This window comes from Microcebus murinus, chromosome 14 (assembly GCF_040939455.1).
Source record: "Microcebus murinus isolate Inina chromosome 14, M.murinus_Inina_mat1.0, whole genome shotgun sequence".
NCBI lineage: Eukaryota > Metazoa > Chordata > Mammalia > Primates > Cheirogaleidae > Microcebus > Microcebus murinus.
In genome coordinates this window covers 55,869,011-55,891,724 of record NC_134117.1, presented here as the reverse complement: position 1 = coordinate 55,891,724, position 22,714 = coordinate 55,869,011, and the positions used below count along the sequence as shown (strand labels likewise).

Below are 22,714 nucleotides of genomic sequence, written 5' to 3'. Positions count from 1 at the left end.
CGGAGGAGATGGCTTGTGGGGACATCCCCGAGGAGGGGCTGAGCCGAGTGGGCCAGGCTGGCGCCAGGTGGGATGGAGAACCTCAGCAAACAAGGGCTCCTCCACAGCAAACAAGGCCACCCCCACTGGGTGCAGGGCAGGACAGGGCAGGGAGCAGCAGCCCCACTGTAGCAGGACAGGGCAGGGAGCAGCACCCCCACTGTAGCGCCTGAAGGAGCTGGAGCCAGGGCCAGGATTGGGGCGGGTGAGCAGGCCCCTCCTGCCCCAGACTCATAGGTCCCTTCCTCTCTCCCTCCCCAGCTCCCCACCCTAAGCTCCACCCCTCACACGGTGACCCTGCTGGCTCTGGCTTGGAGGGATGGAGGCCAGGAGCACATCCACTCCTGCCAATGCGACTGGACCCGCTTTTCCAGTCCCTCCCCCAGCAGAGAGCCTGAGAGGGGCCCCTCTGCTCACTCTTCTCCCAGAGCTCAGGGGAGACAAAGACCCCCGACCTGAAGTCAGCCCCTCATGGGCCCAGGGGCTGAGCTGACAGAGCAGCAGGTCTGGACCTAAAAGAGGACCCTTTCTGTCCTTCATCTGTGGTAGGCACCTCACTAAGTGCTTTACCTGTAGCATCTCATTAGACCCCCAAAGCAACCTTCGGAGGATATACTGATAATAGCAATGTGCGGTGGCTTCCCAGAGGTCACCCAGGAAATCAGCGGGGAGCCCAGGTGTGAGTGGGCCCAGGTGTGGGCCCAGGTGTGAGCCCAGGCTGTCTGACCCACAGCCCGTGTCCCCAGATGGTCAGTGCTGCAGCGGGGAGGGGGTGGGAGGGAGGAGGAATCTGCTCCTCACCCTGTAGGAATGGGGAGCCCCAGTGGATGTCGCAGGGGGGAGGTCATAGAGCCATTGCTCCAGACACAGTCTGGGCAGAGGGCTGTGCCCAGAGGGAGTGGGACCAGAGGGAAGGCTGTCTTGATCGTCCAGTCCAGACGGCAGCCTTGGGGGCACCCCTGGGCCCTCCCATCAGGAAGGAATTTGCTGCTCAGCTGCAAGGAGTGCAGCGCCTTCAGGAGCCACCTCAGCTGTCAAGGAGAGGCCGTGCTCTCCTGGGCGCCCCAGCTACAACTTCGCAAAGCGGGCCTGGCCGTCTGAGCCCCTGTGCCCGAGTTGGGCAGATCCAAAGCTGTCCCCGCCCAGCCCTGCTTCCCGCTTCTGTCTGCCACAGGCACCACTCCCCTGTCCGCCTCGTGGACTCCCAGCCTGGCTCAGCCTGTGCCTCCCGGAGGACCACAGGACACAACCTCAACGACAGCAGCGGCACTAGGGAGGGAGGGGTGGACTGGAAGGAAAACTCACAGCAGTGCTTTCACCAGCTAACTTCAGGGACCTCACTCAACCTCTGGATGCCCTGGTTTCCTTGTCTATAAATGGAGCCAATGATCTCTGGAGCTAATCATTTTCAGTGATTGAATGAATGTGACCTCAGCACAGTGCTCAGATTAACTAATGTACACAGTTATTAACATTTTAGCTGCACTTGTAATGAACAGTTTGATGTGTTTCTCTTTGCTTTACTGTAAACTTCTCGAGCCCAGGGACAGGGTCAATCTTGCTCGCCAGCATATGTACAGATCTGGCACAAGCTTGACACATAGTGGGTGCTCCATAAAGGTTTGCTAAAGGGAAAAATGGATGGGATTAAATTAGATGGGGACAGGCTTGCCAAGGGTGACACCCAGTTTGCAGCTGGGGTGCCTGGGTGGATGGTAGTGCTGTTATCCGACACAGGAGTCTGGGAGGAGGGGTGCTTGGGGGTGGGGAGGGATACTGAGTTCCCACAGCGCCAGGGCGTTTGAGGATTCTGTAGACCCACCACATGGGAAGGGCCCAGGTCAAAGGATGTGCCTGAATAGGGCTCCCGTCAGACCCCACCAGGTATCCACCACCTCCCACAACAGGAGTTCTGGTTATCTCTAGCTGCATAACAAACCACCCCAAACCTAGTGGCATAAAGCAGCAGCAATCATTTATTATTATTATTATCCTAGCTCTCAGTTCTGGGCTCAGCTGGGCGGTTCTCACTCGGGGCTCTCAAGTGATTGCCATCAGATGGCAGCTGGGGCTGGAGACATCTCGAGACCTCCTCATTCATGTTTGTCAGCTGGGACCTCAGCAGGGGCTGCCAGCTGGAACACCAACTGTGGCCCTTCCACGTGGCCCGGGCTTCCTCGCATCGTGGGAGCAGGATGTCAAGAACAATCTCAGAGCAAAAGCCAAGTAGAAGCTGCCTTGCTTTTATGACTTCACACTGGAAGACATGCAGCCTTACTTCAGCCATGTTCTTTCTGTTGGTTAGAAGCAAGTCACTGAGGCCCGCCTATATTCAAGGGAAGAGGAACATGACTCTGCCTCTTAATGCCTGGAGTGGAAAAGAAATTGCAGACATGTTTTACAACCACTGCACCAAGAACCACTGGAGGCTCAGCCCCCAGACTCTAGGATCACCCCAATTTCCAATGGGACCAGTATAGACACTCAAGTGACAATTGGCCTGGCCAAAGAGCTCAGCATCTGTGGCACATAGTTGAGTCTTAATGGTAGCTGCTCGATGAAGAAGTGAGTGATGCATGAGTAAGGGGGAGAGGAAGGGAGAGTGACCGGCACCTGGCCAAGCTGGAGCCCCAGACCATTTGACCTTGTACCCAGCTCTCATGTTTGGACCTTTCCTGGTCTGCCAGCCTTCTGTGTCCTGACTCTGCCCCACCTTGTAACTTCCCTTCAGGCTCTAGGATGAAGAGCTGTCTTGCTCTTTCTAGGATTTGTCCCTGCTGTGTCCTGCTGTTGGATACCCTGTGTGGACAACCACTGCCTGCCAGTGGGAACTCCAATCAAGCTTTCTCCAACACCCTCCCACACGTCAGTCAGGACCTCTGTCCCCGAGGGACCTCTCAATGCCAGCCATGGCTTAGGCACTGACACAGCTGCCCAGCCCCTGGTGCTCAGCTCCTCTGGCTCCCTCCTTCACTGCCCCCTCCTGAGTCCCCCTTCCAGACCATCCCTGTGTGTCATGAAGAGTTGGGAGTCTGGAGTCCAGGGGAGTGCTGGGACTGGGCCAAGGGAGAGGCCTGAGAAAGGCCACACAGAAGGGCTGGGCAGGGAGGAAGGACTGAGAAGGAGACGATAATGGGGGTGGTCAGAGAGGTCAGCGGGAGACCAGGAGGTGCTGCCGCAGGAGAGCCCAGTGTCTGGAGAGCAGCCACCCTAAGGAGCCCTAGGGGGCAGGGCTGGGCGGGGTGGGGGAGGGAGCTGAGGGGAGAGTGGCAGTCAGGTGTGTGCTGATGGCTCAGTTGTCACCTTAGAGCCTGCCCACAGACTGTGCAGCGTGGGGACCTGGAACTGTCGGAAGCAGAGGGCCCAGGAGGCATTTCCAGTTAATGAGCTCACAGCCCAGAACCAGCCTGTCTGTGGGCGTTCCTCCAGAACGGGCACCAAGGGTGGCCAGACCCCCTCTCTGATCCTGTAACAACAGCCCCGGGCCTCAAGTCAGGGAAGTGTGCAGGGTCTCCAAGTCCTGGGAGGCCCCCTTGCCACACCCCTTGTCATTTGTTGGAGCCACAGATGCCCTGAGAACTCCCAGATCAGGAGCCTTCGACTTGACGAAGTGACCACTGCTATGCGCCATGCACAACGGGGGACAGAGTGCAGGAGACCTGGCGCCTGCCATTGAGGACGTTGCCAAGCGTAACAGTGACGGAAACGAGGATCACAGAAGCTGCTATTCATGAGATCTCAGTGTGACAGTCAGAGCCCCACGGGCACCATTTCATTCCAGCTCCTGAAGTTGAAAGCAGGTATCTATACGCGTGCTGTACCTTGGTCTATACATGTGACACTACAGCTAGGAATTGGGTCCCCAGCAGGAGGTTCGGCGAACTAATAGGCCTGGCCTACCAACAGTAGGGTGCCTCTGACGTGCAGGTGTTTAAACTAGGTATGCCTCCAAATCGTTGTCTATTTCCCCCTACACCTCCTTCCATTTGCTTCTGTGCTTACAAAAAACTTGGACCATTTTGAAACCAATAACCAGATACCAGTATTCTCCTCTGGCTGTTATGATTTTGTGTTGCATTTTACTCACCAACATACTCACCAACAGAAATGACTTTGAGGTTGCACTGTGTGCTTTCTGCTCCTCCAAGCAGCCTTGACTTGGGGAGACTAAATCACAGAGTCTCAGAACCGGGAGGAAACTGACAGGTCACCTGGCCCCGACACCCACCCCAAACAGGCATGCTCTGGGCCTCTCCTGCACACCTCCAGCCACGGGGAGTTTATTGCTTCAAAGTGTCATTCTGTGCTAGTGCTGATTGACAGACATTGTTCCTCTAAATAAGCCCAAGTCTGGTCCTGGTCAGGCCTATGGGGTCCCACTGTGGTCTCTGCCCCAGGGCAGCACTCCCAGCCCTGGAGGTGGCATCGCATCCACCCCACTGCCCCTCTCTCCTCTAGTGACCAGCCTTGGCTAGAGCTGCTCTGTGCACACATGATTGGCAGGGTCCCCTGCTCCCCTTCCCCCAGCTCTCCCACTGGATAGGTTGGGCCTGTCCCGGCCCAGCAGAGGCCTCTGCTGTGATCCCCTGATAGGCCTGGACTATCCCACCCCTGGGGCCCGTGATACAGACCCTTGTCTTAGGAATACTGCGACTCGATCAACTGTATAAGCCTCTGCTCATCTAAAATCTGAGACCTTTGTCACATAAATTGAAGCCTCCCTCAGCCCGACCTGCTGACCTTTTGTACTAAAATTCAACAAGAGCAGAGATAGCACTAGAGGCTGGTGCCAAGTTCTGGGATCGGGCAGAGCTGGGCCAAATACAGGCTGCTCAGCCGCTCTCTTAGCGTGGGGGAAGGCCCGTGTAACCTTGGGCGGCTTATGTGATTTCTGTCCACTTTGGAGGCCTCATTTATAAAGACCAGTTACTACTCATTCCAGTTCTCAAGGGCCATGCAGGGATTAGGGAATAACTAATCCTTCCTACTCACAGTTTATTAAGTACAGTAAAGAGTAGCTGTTCTCCTTACTGCTATCAGGCATCTAACATGGTAGAGGTCATTTTCATTGGAAGAAAAGACAAACACTTGCCATCAAGGGTGGGCAGTATTGATTAGAAGGTAGACAATATTGATGACAAGGTAAGCACTCTTGGCTAGGAGAGGATCTATTCTAACGGAGGAAGGAGCGGTATCAATATTAGTCAGTATAGATTAACAGGGTCATGTCAGTAGATTCGAGAAAACTGCACACGGAGACAGATGAAAACAGGGAAAGAGAGACGGAAGAGGTAGGTGCAGTCTACTTGCCTCCTCATACCCACAGGGCAGAAGAGCCCAGAGCTCCGGAGATGTCTGACCGAGCAGCATTTTAGGCTTCGCAAAGGCGCGGACCCCACTCCTAGGCAACCTGGCAGTGGGACCCACCCCTTAGGGATAATGATATACTGAGAAAAGCCACTGCAAATCAGTAAAAAGCAAACAAAGGAGGGAATGGGGCATGGACAAAGGGCGAATCTGGGCTGGGCTGGAGCTGCCTGGGTCCTGCTGATCAGCTCCTTTCCCTGTTGGCACTGGGCGGGAACTGTGTAAACCAACTTGGTACTGTCTGTTTCTATGGTATGTCGCCCAGCTGTACTATTGGATGCCATCCTGCAGGGCTGGGGCCAGCGGTGGACACCCTAGGGCAAGAAGGCCTGGTCAGTGGGGGGAGAGTACAGGCTTTAGAGTCAGCCAGACCTGGGTTCAAATCTTCTCAGCCACCTGCTATCCATCCCATGAGGACCCCAGACACCTCCCTTGCAGAGTTATTCTGAGGACTAGACAGGATCATAAATCTACCTCACTCAGCATGGTGGCAGGCTAGCTGGAACAAAAGGCTGCATGAGGGGGTGGGGGGACAATGTCTGGCACAATCTATCCAAGAGGTGCCACTTGGAGCCCACCAACTCCTGCAGAGAGACACACGGCCAAGGCAAGTGGGGAAGCATTCTACTCTCCACCCCAGTGTGACCTGGGTCGAGTCACGTACCCTCTCCTGGCCTCTATTCCTTATTTGTAAGACAGGGTTAACAATCTCCACTTGGCAGGGTCACCCTCAGGAGCACCCTCTGAGAAATGCTTAGTGCAGAGTTGTAAAGTGAGGACCCATCCCCATCCCAGACCCCAGCTCCAGCCCTCTTGCCGAGGACGTCCTCCCAGCTGCTCCTCCCTCTCAGGCCCGGCAACCTTCCTTCAGGGGAACGAGACAAAAATAGCCAGCCCACTTCCGTGTCTTTAGAAAGACAAGGGAGCCTTGTCTCTCGGGCCAGTTTTCCCCGACCGTGCCCAGAAGATCTTTGCCAAGAGCAGCCAGCGACACAAGCCTGCTGAGATGGCAGATCAGGGACTGGCTGTGTATGGAGCAATAGGATCTCCAAGGCCCTGGCCAGGGGCGGGATGGGTAACAGTTACCTCCCGCTGCATAGCAGACAACCCCGGCACTTGGTGGCACAAAACAACAAACGTGGATTCTCTCACGGTGTCTGCAGATCAGGTATCCAGGCGTGGGTTCGCTGGCTGTCTCGGGCTCAAGGTCTCTCAGGAGGTTGCAGTGGAGCTGTGGGATGGAGCGGCAGGCATGCCAAGGCCTAGTGGGGCTGGAGGATCCACTTCCAACTCACTCAAGGGGCTGCTGACGGGCAAGATCACTCACACGGTGCTTTTGGGCTTCGGCTGTGCACCACATGGGCCTCCCCACAGGCTGCTGCAGGTCCTCATGACATGGTAGCTGATGATGATGATGGTGCTGTGTGTCTTATGTCTGTGTGTGTGTGTGTGTGTGTGCGACAGAGATAGAGTGCACATGTGCACGTACGTGCAAAGCTAAGACAGAAATCATAGTCCTTTGTACTATAATCTTGGAAGTGGCACCCACGACGTTTGCCATATCCTATTCTTTAGATGGAGCCCACACTCAAGGGAAGGGGAAAATGCCAGGCTGTGACTTAGGGATCACAGGGACCATCTTAGAGACTGGCTGCCTCCCGGGGGCAGGAGTGGGATCAAAGGTATTGCAATAACTTTTTTTTTTTTTTTTTTTTTTTTAGACAGAGTCTCGCTTTGTTGCCCAGGCTAGAGTGAGTGCCGTGGCGTCAGCCTACCTCACAGCAACCTCAAACTCCTGGGCTCAAGCAATCCTCCTGCCTCAGCCTCCCAAGTAGCTGGGACTACAGGCATGCGCCATCATGCCTGGCTAATTTTTTCTCTATATATTAGTTGGCCAATTAATTTCTTTCTATTTACAGTAGAGACAGGGTCTCGCTCTTGCTCAGGCTGGTCTAGAACTCCTGACCTGGAGCAATCCGCCCGCCTCGGCCTCCCAGAGTGCTAGGATTATAGGTGTGAGCCATCGCGCCTGGCCTGCAATAACTTTTTTATAGAGTGGAAGGAGCCTAAACCCAACGACCCTGGCTGCAGTGCTGGCATTCTGTGTAGCTGGGGCTGCCAGGTCACTAGTGGAGCCCTGCCACCAAGCCAGATGAGAACAGAGCCCCGCCCAGCAGCCTCACAGGCTGTCGTGGGCATCAGAGGACCCCATGGCTACGAAGACTGTCAGATGAGGAAGCCTCCAAACATTGCCAGCCACCTGGTGTCAGGCGGGCATCATTACTGTATTAAGGGCAGTCTTGGGTACGAAACCCATAAAACCCCACAGGATCCCACCCACAGGGCACAGGATCATTCACTCAAAGTCACCCTTCCCACCCGACTCTGATGTCATCCATTCACGCATGCACTCAGTCCTTTATTCACTGAGCCCCTGGTACGTTCCAGGCCCTTCATAACGTCATACTCCTTAACATGAACAATTCTGCGAGGCAGGTGTTATTAACCCATCTTTACAGATGAGGAAACTGAGGCTCAGAGAAGCAAACACAAAAACAACAAAAAAAAACACCTCCCCGAGCTGACACAGCTAGGTGTGCCCTGGTCCAGATGTTTCCTCCACAGTCAGGTCATGGTGGGCACCCCTAACCCCAGTCACTCTAGAGCGTGTCACCTGCTCTTTTGTACAACACATACTACCACTATCCTAGATCTTCTTCTTTTCTTTTTTTTTAATTGTTGTTTTATTCTCTCTTTTCCATGAGAATATATGTTCACTCTAGGACATAGGTCTAATGATCACCTATTTCTGGCACCTGAGCCCCCAGCAGGGGCAGCGAATGAATGACAGTGAGAATGGCTGAAATACAAAGCCAGATCTCCAAAGTGCACAGTTCCAGGACCCGGTTATGGACACCTCTGTCCCCAGGGCGTGCCCCCACGGTCCCCTAAACTCCTCCCTTTGATGGCAGGTTCTCAGGAAGCCTTCCTCGGGCCCTGGGCTGCCCAGGTCACAGCGACAGGTCACAGTGACAGGCACACACGGGAAGGGGAGCTCCCTGGAGTTGCGGAGGCTGCGGCCAGGCAGGCGGTGTGAGAGCCAGGCAGCTGGGGGGCGAGCCACACCCTGCCGAGCTCTGCCCTGCCACGTGGCTCCCAGGGGCCTGCGGTGACCTAGATCACACTGGTGACTTTCACAGCCCAGCTGGACTCTGGAAGGAGAGCTCGCCCGGGTCTTGCCCTTGCGGTCTCTCTCTGGTCACTGTGCCCATCACCTCCCTGGGCCTCAGTGGAAACCTCCCCTCCCTGTCTCTCCCTGCCCCCAGAGGGTCTGGCTCGGAGTCCACCCTCAGTTCCTGGAAGCCAGCAGAGAGAGGCGGAGGCAGTACCGACTCCGTGAAGGCTGGGGCTACTACTGGGAACACCCACAGAGAGAGCAGCCAGCAGCTCGGTGGCCGTTAGCAGGGTCTGGCTCATTCCCTGAGCTCTCCCCGGGAAGCTCCCTCCTTGGTTCCCTGTCGGCTGCCCAAGATAGATGCTCTCCTGGCGCCCCAGGCCCCTCAAACAGAACCAAGAGACATGAAATCCAAGTCCTCTTCCTGCCTAAGGACCACTGTCCAGGCCCGCGGCCCAGGTTATCACTGACAACAATCTCAGCCTTCACGCTAACAACCGCACGCCATGCCCACAGCGGGCTGCCTCCACCCCCAGCCCCTCCTGGACAACCACACCCCATGCCCACAGCGGGCTGCCTCCATCCTCAGCCCCTCCTGGGGTGACTCTCCAGGACAACTGTAACTCTGTGCCCCATGACAACCGCAGCGTCCACTCCTGCTGTGCACAGGGCCACTGGGAGAGCACTACTCAGCAGGACCACTGCCACACTGCATGGTCACCGCCTGCCCCTGACTTTGTCCTTCCGCATTCCCAGCTCGGAGCCCAGGGCCTGGCACACGGTAGGTGCTCTGAAGACATGTCTGCCGAGCGACTCTTGCAGAAAGGGCCCTGGCGAGACGGAAGAGAGGGGTTTGACCACAGTCCTCGTACTGCCCAGCTGTGTGACCACAGGCAAGTCCCTGTCCCTCTCTGAGCTGCAATTTCTCATCTGTACAATTTCTATCTGGAAAGTAGAGTTTGCAAACTCTGGCTCCAGAGGCCTCATCTAGGTTGTGGATATGTCGTTTGTGACTCATTCAGTGTTTCATATTTTATTTTAAAATTAGTTCCCAGGATTTGAAAACTAGATTTCCATAAAACTTAAAGTTTTCAGCTGTAATCGTAAGATGAGAAGACCTGGCTGGCTACACTGTCTCGTCCCACAGACAACAATGGGCTGGCCTGGGCACAGCTGCCCCTTTAACTGGGGCACACATTAGCCATGTGGGCACAGTCCCACCGCCCCTCACTCCCTAGACCCTTACCAGCTCGCACTGCTCACAGAGGTCCCCTGCCTGGCTCCCACAGCCATCGCACCTGGGTTCGTAGCCCCTGGATGTGATGCTGAGCCCAGCACAAACTGATGTGAGGCCTAAGGGCAGTGTTACAGGGTCCCAAGGTGACACCAAACCATCAGTACCCTGGATAGGAAACTACGTGGGCTGAGTAGAGAGAAACACTGATGTTTCTGGGGATGACACAGAGTCTATAAATAGCCTCGGAGCCAGGTGAGTGCTATTAATAACACAGGCCAATCTCACCTGGGCGTGGAGCCCTCCAGGGCTGGGCATGTGCTCAGCTCGTGGCTCCACCCAGGGACTGTCTCCCCTTCTGACACCACTGAGGATGGCACACGTAGGGATGACATCACAGCCTTCGGGGAAGGCGGTCCTTTTCTCTGGCTCAGACCGGTACCGGTAGTGATGATGTTTGATTTTCCAAAGAGGTTAGAAAGGGTAACAGGAATGAAGGAAGCTGCTCCCCAGTCCAGGCTCCTGGGGGTTGGGGCATGGCACCATCGGTGGCTCCCCAGTGCTCTCCAACAATGTCAGGCTTCAGCCTGGCCCTCAGGCGCCCCCCCCCCCCCACGCCTTCCAGCTCGTGATCAGTATCACGAACTTTCCTTGAGGGTGCCCTGACTGCTCCCAGTTCCGGGCTGGCATTGGCTCACTCCCCTTCTGGAGTCACCTCCTCACATCCTTGTGCCTCTGTCTCTTAGACATGGCCTCGGCTCCCTGCTTCTCCAGCTATGGCGAGGAGCAAGAGCTTGGGCTAGGGAAGGGCTCTGGGAACTGAAGTGCTCGGTGAGTGAAGACCCTACCCTGGGGTAGGGCTGCTCGAGCTTCATCAGGGTGGAAGATAAACCGAGGTGCCCCAGGAGCGGGCCCGAGGGACAACAGAGTACCACTGAACCACGCAGGGTGGCTGAGGCTGTGCGGGCTCAGGGCCTGGTGCTGGCTGCAGGGAGCCTTGGGCTTTAAGGAAGCTTTGTTCAAGGCAGGGGGGTGATTCCTCTCCTTATTTCGAATCCACAGTGCGCACTGATGTAGCAGGGATCTGGGAGACGCGCCAAGGGCTCAGGCGGGGCAGGGGGCAAGTGGGCTCCCCACTCAGGCCTGATCACTCCAGGGCATGATTTCGAGAAAGAAGGGGCTGCTCCCAGGGCCGAATGGGCCCCATCCTGGGCTAGGACCTGGGGTGCATCCCACTGGGGCTTCACTGAGTGCCAAGGCCCCCCCTAGGCCAGGAGTCAGAGAAGGGGCTGTGAGTTTGCAGAAGAGGGGCCGAGCTAGCGTTCTCAGGCGGCTAGGACACTCTGCTCTGCTGCATGGATTTGCTTGGGCCAGCACTTAGCTGCCTGACCTGTTCCTAGGAGCTGACCCAGGATCTGAGGCAGGTCAGTCTAGAGCTGGCTCCAGCTCGAGCCCATCTGCTTCCAAGGCTCAGCCCCCACCCCCTTTTCTGGCCCCTTGGGCCTCTGGGTACCTTGCAGCTGAGACCCACTGCTCTCTGAGAGCAGAAAAACATGAAAAAGACAGTCTAGACAGTCCACCACTGACGCTCATGGGCACAGTACCTAGTAGTTGACAAATCCCTCTCTCCCGTGTTCATTTTATCCTTAGAAGAGACCTGGGAAAAGCATCACACCCTTACGGTCCAGATGGGAAAATCGGGCCTCCAGAGGCCTGGGAGAGCTGGCACAGGGGGTAGCAGGATGGCAGGGTTCTCTAGCCCAGCCAGTGCCTTCCTCTCTGTGGGCCTCTGTTTCCCATGGGGAGAGCCCAGGTGTCAGCCCGTACGCTGTCTCAGGGCCCCTGCCTGTGTTCATTCACTACGGGCCTCCCGCTGCCTCCCAGGCTGCTGTGACGCCCACTCTCAGCACGTGGGGTTTAAATCCCCTTGCTGTGGCTCCACTGAGTCCCCTGCCAGGGTGAGTGTTGGTGGGAGGCAGTCAGCAGCCATCGGCCCTGGTGATGGGGGCCCGGGAGGAGGGGAGATTCAGACCCCATCCTGGTGGAGGGCCAGGGGCCCGGCAGAAGCATGACAGGCCCAGGCTGCATTCCCAGTCTTGCTGGAAGAGGGTCTGTTCTCTAGAAGCAATGGAGACAGGCCCAGGCCAGGACAAGCAGGCAGGCGTCCCCAGGAGAGGTGTCTCTGCTTATCATGTCTTTCCTGTTGCCACCTCTTGTCTCTCACCTCTGATCTCACCTTTCTCTACCTCTTGGTCTCTCTGCCTGTCATCTGCAGGCCCATGGAGGGAGGGGCGGCGGGAGCCTCTTTGGCCTGAGTCTTCCATATACAAGGGGCTCAAAGCAGACTTTTGTTATTATATTCAAATGAAAACATACGGATGCTCACATTTTGGAGTTAACTATGCTTTAGCATTTTTTCCTTTTTAAAATTATATTGATACATTCACAAAAATGGAACTGGCCTTCTTTCACGGGGTCACGTCTGTCCCTCCAGGTCTCTGGTGGGTCGTGTTCAATGGACTTCACGCCCCGGGGCCCCACGAGCCGGCTGCGCTGCCTGCGCTGCCTGCTCCGGCCGGCAGGGGTCGCCGGCGAACAGGCCCGAAGGGGGCGTGGCGTGGGCGGGGCCACAAAGCCGGCCGGGCCAATAAAGACGGCGGCGCGCGACCGCGCAGGACTTAGCCTTCCGGGCTCGCGTGACTCTCGCTGCGTCGGTCTCCGCTGTCCCACCGGCCTCCCTCCCGACCCGCGCCCGCGATGCTGGCGCTGCGCTGCGGCCCCCGCCTGCTCGGCCTGTTTCCCGGCCCGCGCTCCGCGCCGCTGCGCCTCTCTGCGGCCCGCGCCTGCAGCGGCGGCGGCGCCCGCAACCCGTCCTCTTCCTCCGCCGGGAACCCGCTCGTGTACCTGGACGTGGGCGCCGACGGGCAGCCTCTCGGCCGCGTGGTGCTGGAGGTGAGACCGCCCGGCCGGACAGGGCTGCCCTAGGCGTGGGGGACGGTCCCGGGAGAGCCCTGGCCCAGGCCGGGAGCAGGGCTGGCGCGCTAAGTGACCTTGGGCCTCCCACTCCCGCGCTCTGGGCCTCAGTTTCCCCATCTTTGAGAAGGGGCATCGGATTGGTCGTTTCTGGTCTCCGTCTCGGAACTTTGGAGTCGTGGGGGCAGGAGGGAGGGCATGTGTGGAGGAGAAAGCTCAAGGTCAGATCGTAGAGGGTGAGGGCCCGGCGCCCGCCCCACTGGCCGGCCCGGGGTGGGGGAGGGGTTCCAGGAGCCTTCTGGGGCCGGGGCTGGACCCGGAACGCGGAGGTGGACGCCGGAGGGCTCTGGGTCGGGGCTCCGGTCGGGCCGGCCGCCCACGTGGCGGCCCTTGCTTACGGTGGAGCGCGCCCCGCCCCCGCCTTGGGGTCGCACTTGGGGCGCTTGGGGAAAGAGGTGGTTTCGAGGGCCGCCGACTCCCGCCACCAGGTGAACCCCAGGATGTCTCTGCTACTAGTTGGGGCAGTGTTCAGAGAGCCGCAACTCCAGCTTCCAGGGAGCCACACTCAGCACCTGCCCTAACTTTCTTTGGGCCCTTTTTAAAGCAAATAGTCGCCAGGGTAACCGCGAGAAGCCCTGGTGTAGCCTTCAGGGCTGCCCCACTGTGAACAAAGGGGCCAGTCGGTGTGGGTGGGCCAGTTTCCCAGGGAGCCCTAGGTGTTTCTGAAGTCTCAGTTTCTTCTGGAAAATGGAGCACACTCCCCCTGCTTCCATTAAGTGCACAGGTGACTTAATGCTGAGAGGCAAGAGGCCAGGTTGGATGGGGCTCCTACCTCCCCTTAGCCTCCTCCTCCAACACCCAACACTCCCGCCTCTCTCTGGGCCTCAGTTTCCCATCCTTGTGTGGAGGATCTTAGACTGGCTCTTCCACAGGGCCCTCTCTCTGTAGGCTCGGAGTCTGATGTGTGAGCCCAGCTCTAGGAGCCCTGCTGGTTCTGTCCCCGGAAGTAGGCCAGGATGGCACTGTCATCTCCTGGCAGATTGGGAAACCGGGGCCACCTCCTCCAGCCTTGGGTCGAGGAAGCAGCTGCCAGACAAGATAGCTTCTTAGGCGGAATGGAATGCCCCCATTCCCGTGTGGTTCTTCCTCACGCCTCCTGTGGCGCTGTGGGGGTTGGGTGGGGAGGAGGCTCCTTCCTTTGCCGTGACCATCTTCTTTCGTCTCCCTTTTTCCCCACAGCTGAAGGCAGATGTTGTCCCAAAGACGGCTGGTAAGAGGGGGCCTGGGCCTTCTGAGTCTGGTCTGGAGGGAAGGGAGCCAGGCAGGGTGAGGCAGGTGGGCTGGTGGGAGGAGTCGGGGTTCAGAGACCCCTGAGCAGATGGGAGCTCCATGTGTGGCTCTGCTGCTGGGTGCCCTGGGGCAGCCTTCTGTCCCTCTCTGGGCCTCAGTACCGGCTCTGCCCAGGAGCCTCAGAACCAATGGAAGGCACACGTAAATTCCCCGAGACACCTTCCTCCCTCCTGGTGCCCGATGGGGCAGGGGCACAGCCCTAGACTCCCTGCCCCGCTGACCTGGTGCTGGCACAGCCAGGAGCATGTGTTCTTGTCACAGTGCTTGAGCAACGAAGTCAGGAAAGGAAGTGCCTTGTCCCAGGCAGACAGTGAGTGGGGCAGAGCAGACGTAGGAGGTGGGCCAGGTCTTTCCACCCCCAGATCACCTGCCAGGAGGCTTAGTGGAGCCCCAGGAGGCTGGGACCTCGCGACCCCAGCTGGAGCTGGCTCTGCTCACCTGCCTCTCCCTCCTACCCTCAGAGAACTTCAGAGCCCTGTGCACCGGGGAGAAGGGGTTCGGCTACAAAGGTTCCACCTTCCACAGAGTGATCCCCTCCTTCATGTGCCAGGTAACAGGACCCTCCTTGTGCCTCAGTTTCCTGTTCTGCAAGTGGGGATGATAGCAGGAGCTAAACTGCAGGAGTGTTATGAGGATGCCTGGGACGCGGACAGTACTGAGCAGAGGGCGGCTGTAGTCTCGGCCTGTGGAGGGAGAACCGGGTCGGGCATGATGTTCATGGCAGATGGATCTTGAGGCTTTGAAGGACCAGCAGATTCTGACGGTCTCTGACCTTGTCCTTCTGCATGCTCCCTGAGCACTTGGTATGGGAGATGGGGGGGGGGCAGGGAGGGAGGAGGAGGAGGAGGAGGAAGGCAGGGCACGGGCAGGAACACACACGTCTGGACTTGGCGCTTCCCTTTCCAGAGAAGGGCATCTTTGTCAGTTAAATGAATCCGTGCTTTAGTCATGTGTCCTGCCCACTTCTCAAAAGTGTTAGTATTGCTGCGTCAGAGGTTTGGGGGCAGGTGTGAGCAGCAAGAACTACCCCAGGGGTCAGGACCTGAGTGGTGGTGAGGGTTGTCCTCTGTTAGGGCAGACTCTTAAGGTCAGGGGTCCTGGGCCTACTGCACCTAGAGACAGGAGCATGGTTGTCATGGCCTCTTGGAAGTCCTTTCAGCCCAGAATTCTCCCTGCCATTCCCTCCACCCTGTCCCAGTGGTTGTCATCGTCCGTGGTGAGTATAGTGGGTTGGGGCTGGGCCTGCCAATGTGCGGTGAACGTGGCCAGGGCAGGGAGGACAGGCCCGGCCCGGCCCTGTGGCTTTCCTGCTGCAGAAGCTCCCAGCTCCACCCGAGGCCAGTGGGTGAAGCAGGAGCTGAGGCGGATGTCCTGAGCCAGGCTAGGGACTTCCCAAGCTGGAGGGCTCTCTGGCATGAGGGGGTGACTCAAGGCAGGATCTTGAGTTATTTCTCCCTGGGGGCATCTTATTGGTACTTGTGGATGCTTCAGCCGGGCTGGTTGGGTCACCTCTCTCTCTTGAGGATCCCATCTCAGGATGACAGTAGCAGGGCCATGGCCAGGGGCTGGGCAGGACTGGGTCTAGGGGCAGCCACTGGGTCAAGGCTGCCTGGGCCTCAGGTGAGCCCTGAGGAAGGATGCTGACCTGGGGCGGACTCTGTCCCAGATCTGCAAGGCCCAGGGAACTGGTGGGGGTCGGGGGGCAGACACAGGCACGTGGAGGGGCTGGGCATGGGGTGCTGTCCGGACTGGTGGCTGCTGCTCCCCCAGCCAGACTCGGGCACAGGGGCCCTGGCCTTTTCCCTGCTGTGGGTTAAAAATTCTGGGTCACTAAGAATTATTTCAGAATGGTTTTTAGGTCCTTTGAGAATAACTTAAAAACTTGCAGTAAATCACTCAGAAACCAGGGTAGTTACTATGGGAGAAAATATTTAAGCTTTGCTTTATTTTTGCTATTTTCCTTATCATTTTATTAGTCTTTATTTCATTGGGATACTTATTGTCCCCTTTGCCTGAGGGGTGCCAGTTGGGTGGGCATTAGGTGCGTTGGGGGCTGCCACGTCCGTGGGGCGACCACTCAGGAGGTGCTCTGTGCCTGCAGGCAGGCGACTTCACCAACCACAATGGCACGGGGGGCAGATCCATCTATGGAAGCCGCTTTCCTGACGAGAACTTCACACTGAAGCACGTGGGACCAGGTATGTGGGGGCCACCATTCCCCCCTGGTCTGAGTGGCCCTGCAGCTCTGGGCTGGGCTGGAACCCCAGCCTCTGCCACGCCTGGCAGCCCCTGTGAGGCTGCTCCAGTGATTGCTCAATATCTGATGATGCACCTCCCTGCCTGCCTCCCTCCTTCCGGGTTGGCTTAGCATTTCTGGCTTATTGAGTTTTCCTAGAGTTTTCTGAGCTCTCAGTTTAAAGATGGAACTTTTCTTTGGGAATGTCGTGGGAGAGCCTTTAAGCAGGACAGAAGCCCCTGGCTACCCCTCTGTTTACCCTCCAAGAGTTATGGGTTGAAAATTCTGTGTCATTAAGAACCATCTTAGAGTGGCCCTGAGGTCCTTTGTGGATTTAAAATCTTGCTTAGACAAAAAGCAAGTCATTCGGAAACCAGGGTAGTTACTGCATTGTGTCACCTACGAGACCCAGGGTGGGATGTGGGAAAGCCTGGAGGTTGGGGCTGGGGTCCCGCCCCAGTCCTGCCACTGAGAGTGTCCTCAAGGCCTTCACCCCAGGCCACCCCAAGGAGACCTAGCGGGCAGCAAAGGCAGACAAGTCGGACCCTGGTTCTCCCCTTCTGGGCCCCAGGATCTGCGGACTCAAATGTCCTTGACGTCCTTTGAGCCGCTTGTGCGTTTGAATGCTTTCCCGCTCGGGCTGCCTCCTGGGGCAGTGTGGCTCAGCCCTGCTTGTGTCTGCAGGTATCCTGTCCATGGCCAATGCGGGCCCCAACACCAACGGCTCCCAGTTCTTCATCTGCACCGTGAAGACAGAGTGGTGAGTTCCCTGCTCCAGGCCCTCTGGGAATAAGGGGTGGCCTTGCTGCTGGACGGGAGTTACTGTACTTTCAGGGACAGCAGTTTGCAACTGGATCATCTGCTTTGGGACAGTGGCCCTCCCCTGGGCTGTGTGTCTGAGAGAGAGAGAAAGTTAGTGAAAGGATTGAAGGAGAATTTGGGTTGTTCCTACAACTGTGTCATAATGAGGCTTCCCATTATTGCTGTCACCCGGAATTTTCTCCAAAAGGAGCCTCTACCAGATACATTTGGGAAATGCTGCAGAACATATTAAGCCTCAGCATGACCTGAGTAGAAGCCCATCTGTTTTGGTTTGACCTGCTGTTTCCCAGGCTTACCTTGACCTTGGGCTGCACCTTGAACGTGCTATAGTAGACATTGGACATCAGCAGATTGGCACATCAGCTTGCAGACACCAGCCTTCAAGGGCCCTCTTTCCATGTGCCCCTGGATTTTAGGGATGTCCATGCCCTGGTAAATTTTCCACTAAGGGATAAATTTCTCTGTCCAGAGTCCCCAGTGTCCTAGCCCTGGGCATCTGGGGTTGAGGGGACAACAGCTGCTGGGAGCTGACTTGCTAAAGCCCTTTCTGAGGGTTTTAGGGAGACCTGGGTGGCGGGGTGGGCCCTGGCAGTCTCTAGCAGCCCAGCCAAAAAGACGTGGCTGTCAGCGCTGGGCTCTCCCGGCTCTTTGCATCCTCCTTGGAACCGTTAATGGATCCTGCAGTTCTGCCCTTGGCTGTAAGCGCTGTTGGCTTCGCCGGGGCTGGACTAAGCCGCCTTTTATGTGCTTGGATCCTTCTCCAATGGAGAGCTGCTCAGGACTCCTGTAGTTTCACCACGCTTGTTACCTTGGCTCTCACCTCAAAATTCATGCCTGCTAAAATGGTTCCATTGGTAGAGACTTCATTTCCTCAGAGTGGTTAAGTATCCTATTATCTCCCTATGCAGAATAAGAGTAATCCGCTTTTCATAGATGAGGCCACCAGGATTCAGGTTCCGTGGTCTGGGGCAAGGTTGCACAGCAGGAAAGTGGCAGAACACGTCCAGGAGGCCAGGTGTCCTCTGGGGTGTGTTTGGGGAGCTTAGCAAGGTTTGATCAAGCTTTGGGGGGTGGATCCAGCCGTTTGGTGTGGGTTCCTCCCGAACTTCTGTTTTTGGTAAATAACTCCATGACCGAGGGGCCATGGGGTTGGGTTGTGTCGCAATACTCTGCCTGCTCACCTGGCTCCCCTGCTCACAGGCTGGACGGCAAGCATGTCGTGTTCGGCCACGTCAAAGAGGGCATGGATGTCGTGAAGAAAATAGAATCTTTTGGCTCTAAGAATGGGAAGACGTCCAAGAAGATTGTCATCACCGACTGTGGCCAGTTGAGCTAACCTGCAGCCAGGGTGCTAGGACGGGGGCAGCCGCACGTGTGTTCACTCACCCAGGTGGCCACCTCGGGCTCTCAGCACAGGTGCCCCGAAGTGTTGCCTGCTGTCCTTTCACCGTGACCGTGTGCTGCCCGGGGATATCCAGCCTCTGTTTAGAGGGACCCGCCAGACTGCTTCTCACAGGGCCACCCTTCCTCGTGACCCCGTCTCTGGCATCTACCGTGGACGTGGTGTCACCCACCCTTCAAGCATTGCCTGTGATCGCCCAGTTCATCTGTGCCTTGGACATTGATGGTGGGGGTGACTTAGCGTCCAGTGAAGGTTTCTGCCTTTTTCTGGACCAAGGGGGACAGCCAGTTTCTGCAGACAGGCTGTGATACCTGTTTAATGTCGTCTTCCTAATTGCAGCGAGTTAATTAACAAGATTGACTAGAAATGAAGCTGTGACAGTAACTACACCCGGAACCCCAGAGCTTGGCTTCTGAAACACAACTCAGGGCTTTTGTGAATTTTCCCACGGCCGGCGCCTTCCCTCCGGGTTACTGTGAATCCCGTTGGTTTGCTGCGGTGGTTTTGAGGAGGGTCCGTGGGAGTAGAAGCAGTCGAACCTGGGAACAGACCTAACTTGAGCTGCACCTAGTCAATGTGAATTCCCGTGTTGGAAACAGAAATGGCCTGGAAGTGCCATGTGCTCTGGAAGAAAGCATTTCCTGGCAGGCTTTGATTTTTCTGTGTGTTAAATAAATTAAATCTACTGACGATGTATATGAAACATTTCTGGAAGATCTATTTGTGTTCACCGTGAATGTGTTAATAAATCCTATTTTCTATGAAAGATTGGTGCCTGCAGTTTTAGGAAGAAGTGTCTGTGCATAAGAATTTGGGGCCAACCTTTTATTGAGTTACCATGTCCATACCAAGCCCTGCTGCATGCTAAGGACTTTTATGTGACTGTTCCGTTTAGTCATCCCAGCAACTCACGAGAGAATTGTCATCGTCATCCCTGCTTTAGAGGCGAGGAGGCTCAGACAGGTGATCTTGGCATCCACAGCCTAGACTGTGAGCACTGGCTCCACCCTGAATCCCAGCTGTGCCCCTTAGTGACCCCAAGTCCCGGTCTTGCTCAGCTGCATGCTAGGGTAATGATGCTGCCCACGTCATGGGGCAGTGGGATTGGATGTGATCCATGTGAAGTACGCACATGGTATGGTACCTGGCACATGGTCTTAATAAGCACTCTGGAATGACAGGGATGATGACATTGCTCACATGTCGTGGTCTTAGCAGAGAGGAGGAATGCCTGGGCAAAGGAGTCTCGCTCTCTAAGGTTAGGAGTGGAATTTACTGTCCTTGATGTACCTGTTAAATTTGGAATTAACTTCTAGGTGTTTGTGAATTTGCAGGGAGGGCAGAATTGGGGGGTGGGAAGGGGATTGAAGATTTCCCTAGACAGTCTGAGCCACAGTGTGGCTGGGGGTTGATGGGGTGGTCAGGCAGGCAGTTCTCAGAGGGGGTTTGGGCTCTCAGTGGGGTGTCTAATTTCACATTGGGGTTCCCTGAGTCAGGTCATGTGTGATCATGGGTTAACACAGTCACTCTGAGGTCACGGTGGCTGGGGTTGTGTCATTCATCATAGAGAGTTTCTATGAAGTCAGTTCAGTTACATGGATTGGGAGCTGAGCAGGACTAGTAGTTTTCAAACGATTCTCAAGAGCCTTAGGGGTCCTCTGAGTAGAACAGAGGGAGATAAGAGGCATGGGCCCCCGAATCTCATTTTCAATCATAGATCCTCTCCATTTCTCCTTACACTGGGGCTCTGTAGGGGGTTTTATTTAAAGAATGGGGTCTTGAGTCAAATAGTAATTGGTAATTACTCATTCAGTCCCACATTTTACAGATGTGTAGACTGAGGCCCCAAGAGGGGTCATGATTGCCCATGGTGAGGTGACCCTGTGAGTCAATTGGCTGAACAGGGGCTAGAACCCAGGGCCCCTGCCAGAGGGCTTTCTATCGGAGGCCGCTGAGAAAGCACAGCCTCCTTTTGGGGACACGTCACCAAAGGTCCTCAGGCCACACACATTCCGAGCACAACAGATTTCTGAGGTCAAAGCCACAGCTCTGCCCCCTCTGGAGTTTCCTGTTGACCTGGGGCACTCCTGGCTAGCAGTGTACCATGTGCGGGGCAGTCCCTTGAGGTGTGACCCGCTGGCTCCATGGTGATTTCTGAGGGGTCTCAGGGTGGCAGAGCTTGTGGAGCTTATGTTTTGGCACCGTGCGTTTCCTTCTCGCTGAGGAGGCAGTGTGTGCATGTGTGTGTGTGCACGCGTGTGTGTGTTTCCATCCAGAGGAGTGTAGGCAGGGTGGACGTGGAGCACGCATGCAGGGACATCCTAAAAACGGAGCTCCTTGCAAGCAGGCCATTCCCTGTGGTTCTCTTCCCAGCAGTCCTCACGAAGGCCTGAGCCTGGTCTGGTTTCCTGTATGAAGCGAGAGCATGAGTAGTATACAAATAAAATATTGACTTGTTGCTGGCCAGCAAGTACCTGATAGATAAATGAAGCACCGAGTTGTATGCATGCTCTCATAGATGTAATCGTTAGTGATGTCATGTAAAATTGATTTTTTAAAAAAAATATGAAATATCAATTTTATTTTCTGAGATGTGATAACTTTTCAGAATGACTTCATCGAGGTATAATTTGCATACAATGAAATTCATTTTAAGGGCACACATCAATGACTTTTGACAAATGCATATATTGAGTGATAATCACCACCAAGTTAAAATATAGAATATTTCCTTCTTTTCAGAAAGTTCTCCCCTATGCCCTTTCCCAGGCAACCACTGAATTCTATCACTGTAATTTTGCCTGTTGTAGGACTTTGTAGAAATCGTATCAAACAGGATTCACTTTTTTGTGTGTCTGGCTTCTCTAGTGTAGCTTATGTGAGAACGTGGGAGATTCTAATACACTTCGATAGAATTTGCTCCATGAAAAGGAATTTTGGTGACTGTTTCCTAGGTGTGGTAAGGCCTAAAGCAGTGCTTCTCCTAGGAATCACAGGGTGCTGGTTAAGCATGCAGGTTTCTGGGCCATGCTTGAAGCCTAGCAAGGACCAAACTCTGAGGGTGGAATCTGAGAATCTGAATGTTAAAATAATTCTACAGAAGTTTAAGAATTTGAGTGTAGGCCACAGTGGGCAATACTGAAAGGGAAGTTTATGGCTTAATACTAGGGTCATTGTTTACTTCTGGAAACATTTTTTATTGGGCTTTCTGGGCCCCTAGAGTGACACTCTCCACTTCTAAATGAAGCTCACTCAAGGAGCCTGGCTGATAACTGTGGGAGGAGTTGGTGGGTGCATGCTGTTTCAGCCCAAGCTCTGTGGGGACCATGGGCAGCGTGTTCTTCCGTAGCACTGGTAAAAGTGGCCACGTGCTGCCCTGGCCTATGCAGGTGCCTTTGAGGGAAGGACCCCCTAGGGTGCTGGCCTCCGCTCTCCCTTTGCCATCCAGGAAGATGGTCTGCCTTGGGTGGGCCCAGGGTGGACTGCATTTCTCAGTGAGTGCCTTTTGGAGGCCAGAAGTCCAAGGTCCCCTGGAAGAGGGCAGGTAGAACAAGTCTCAGTTCCACCGTGCATCCCAGATCAAGTCTCAGCCTGTAGATGCTGTCTAGAGTTAGGACAGTACCATTATTGCCACCTTGTCATATTGTGATGGTTAATTTTATGTGTCCATGTGACTGGGCAACGGGGTGCCCAGACATTTGGTCAAACGCTATTCTGGGTCAGTTTCCGGATGAGAGGGACATTTGAATCAGTGGCTGAGTAAAGCAGATGCCCTCCCTAATGTCAGCGGGCCTCATCCAATCACCTGAAGACCTGAATAGAACAAAAGGCCCCGTAGGAGGGACTCCTCCTGCCTGACTGCAGAGAGCCGCAACATTGGTGCTTTCTACCTCTGGACTCTAGCAGAAACCTTGGCTCTTCCTAGGTCTCAAGCCTGCTGGCTTTCACACTGGAACTACAACTCTGGCTCTTCCAATTTTCAGACCTTTGGGTGCAGACTGGACCGGTACCTTTGGCTCTCCTGGGTTCTAGCTTGCTAATCAGGTCTCGGAACGTCTCAGCCTCTGTAATCACGTAAGCCAATTCCTTATTTCATATAGCTAACATATACATTCC

The 22,714-nt window shown here is 55.6% G+C and overlaps 1 protein-coding gene and 1 long non-coding RNA gene across 2 annotated transcripts; one reads left to right on the top strand and one right to left on the bottom strand.

The window, feature by feature from the left end:
* Positions 1 to 1,997: 1,997 nt before the first annotated feature.
* Positions 1,998 to 5,474, bottom strand: LOC142875650 (uncharacterized). The gene is made up of 2 exons (XR_012922971.1): positions 5,350 to 5,474; positions 1,998 to 2,407 (listed from the first exon to the last, which is right to left on the bottom strand). It is a non-coding gene; the product is annotated as an uncharacterized LOC142875650 (long non-coding RNA).
* A 6,991-nt stretch (positions 5,475 to 12,465) lies between these two features.
* Positions 12,466 to 19,364, top strand: PPIF (peptidylprolyl isomerase F). Its single transcript, XM_012762472.2, has 6 exons — positions 12,466 to 12,767; positions 14,028 to 14,058; positions 14,600 to 14,688; positions 16,240 to 16,336; positions 17,059 to 17,134; positions 18,397 to 19,364. The coding sequence occupies exons 1-6, from the start codon at positions 12,573 to 12,575 to the stop codon at positions 18,530 to 18,532; spliced, it is 624 nt and encodes a 207-aa protein (XP_012617926.1). The 5' UTR covers positions 12,466 to 12,572; the 3' UTR covers positions 18,533 to 19,364.
* Positions 19,365 to 22,714: the final 3,350 nt, after the last annotated feature.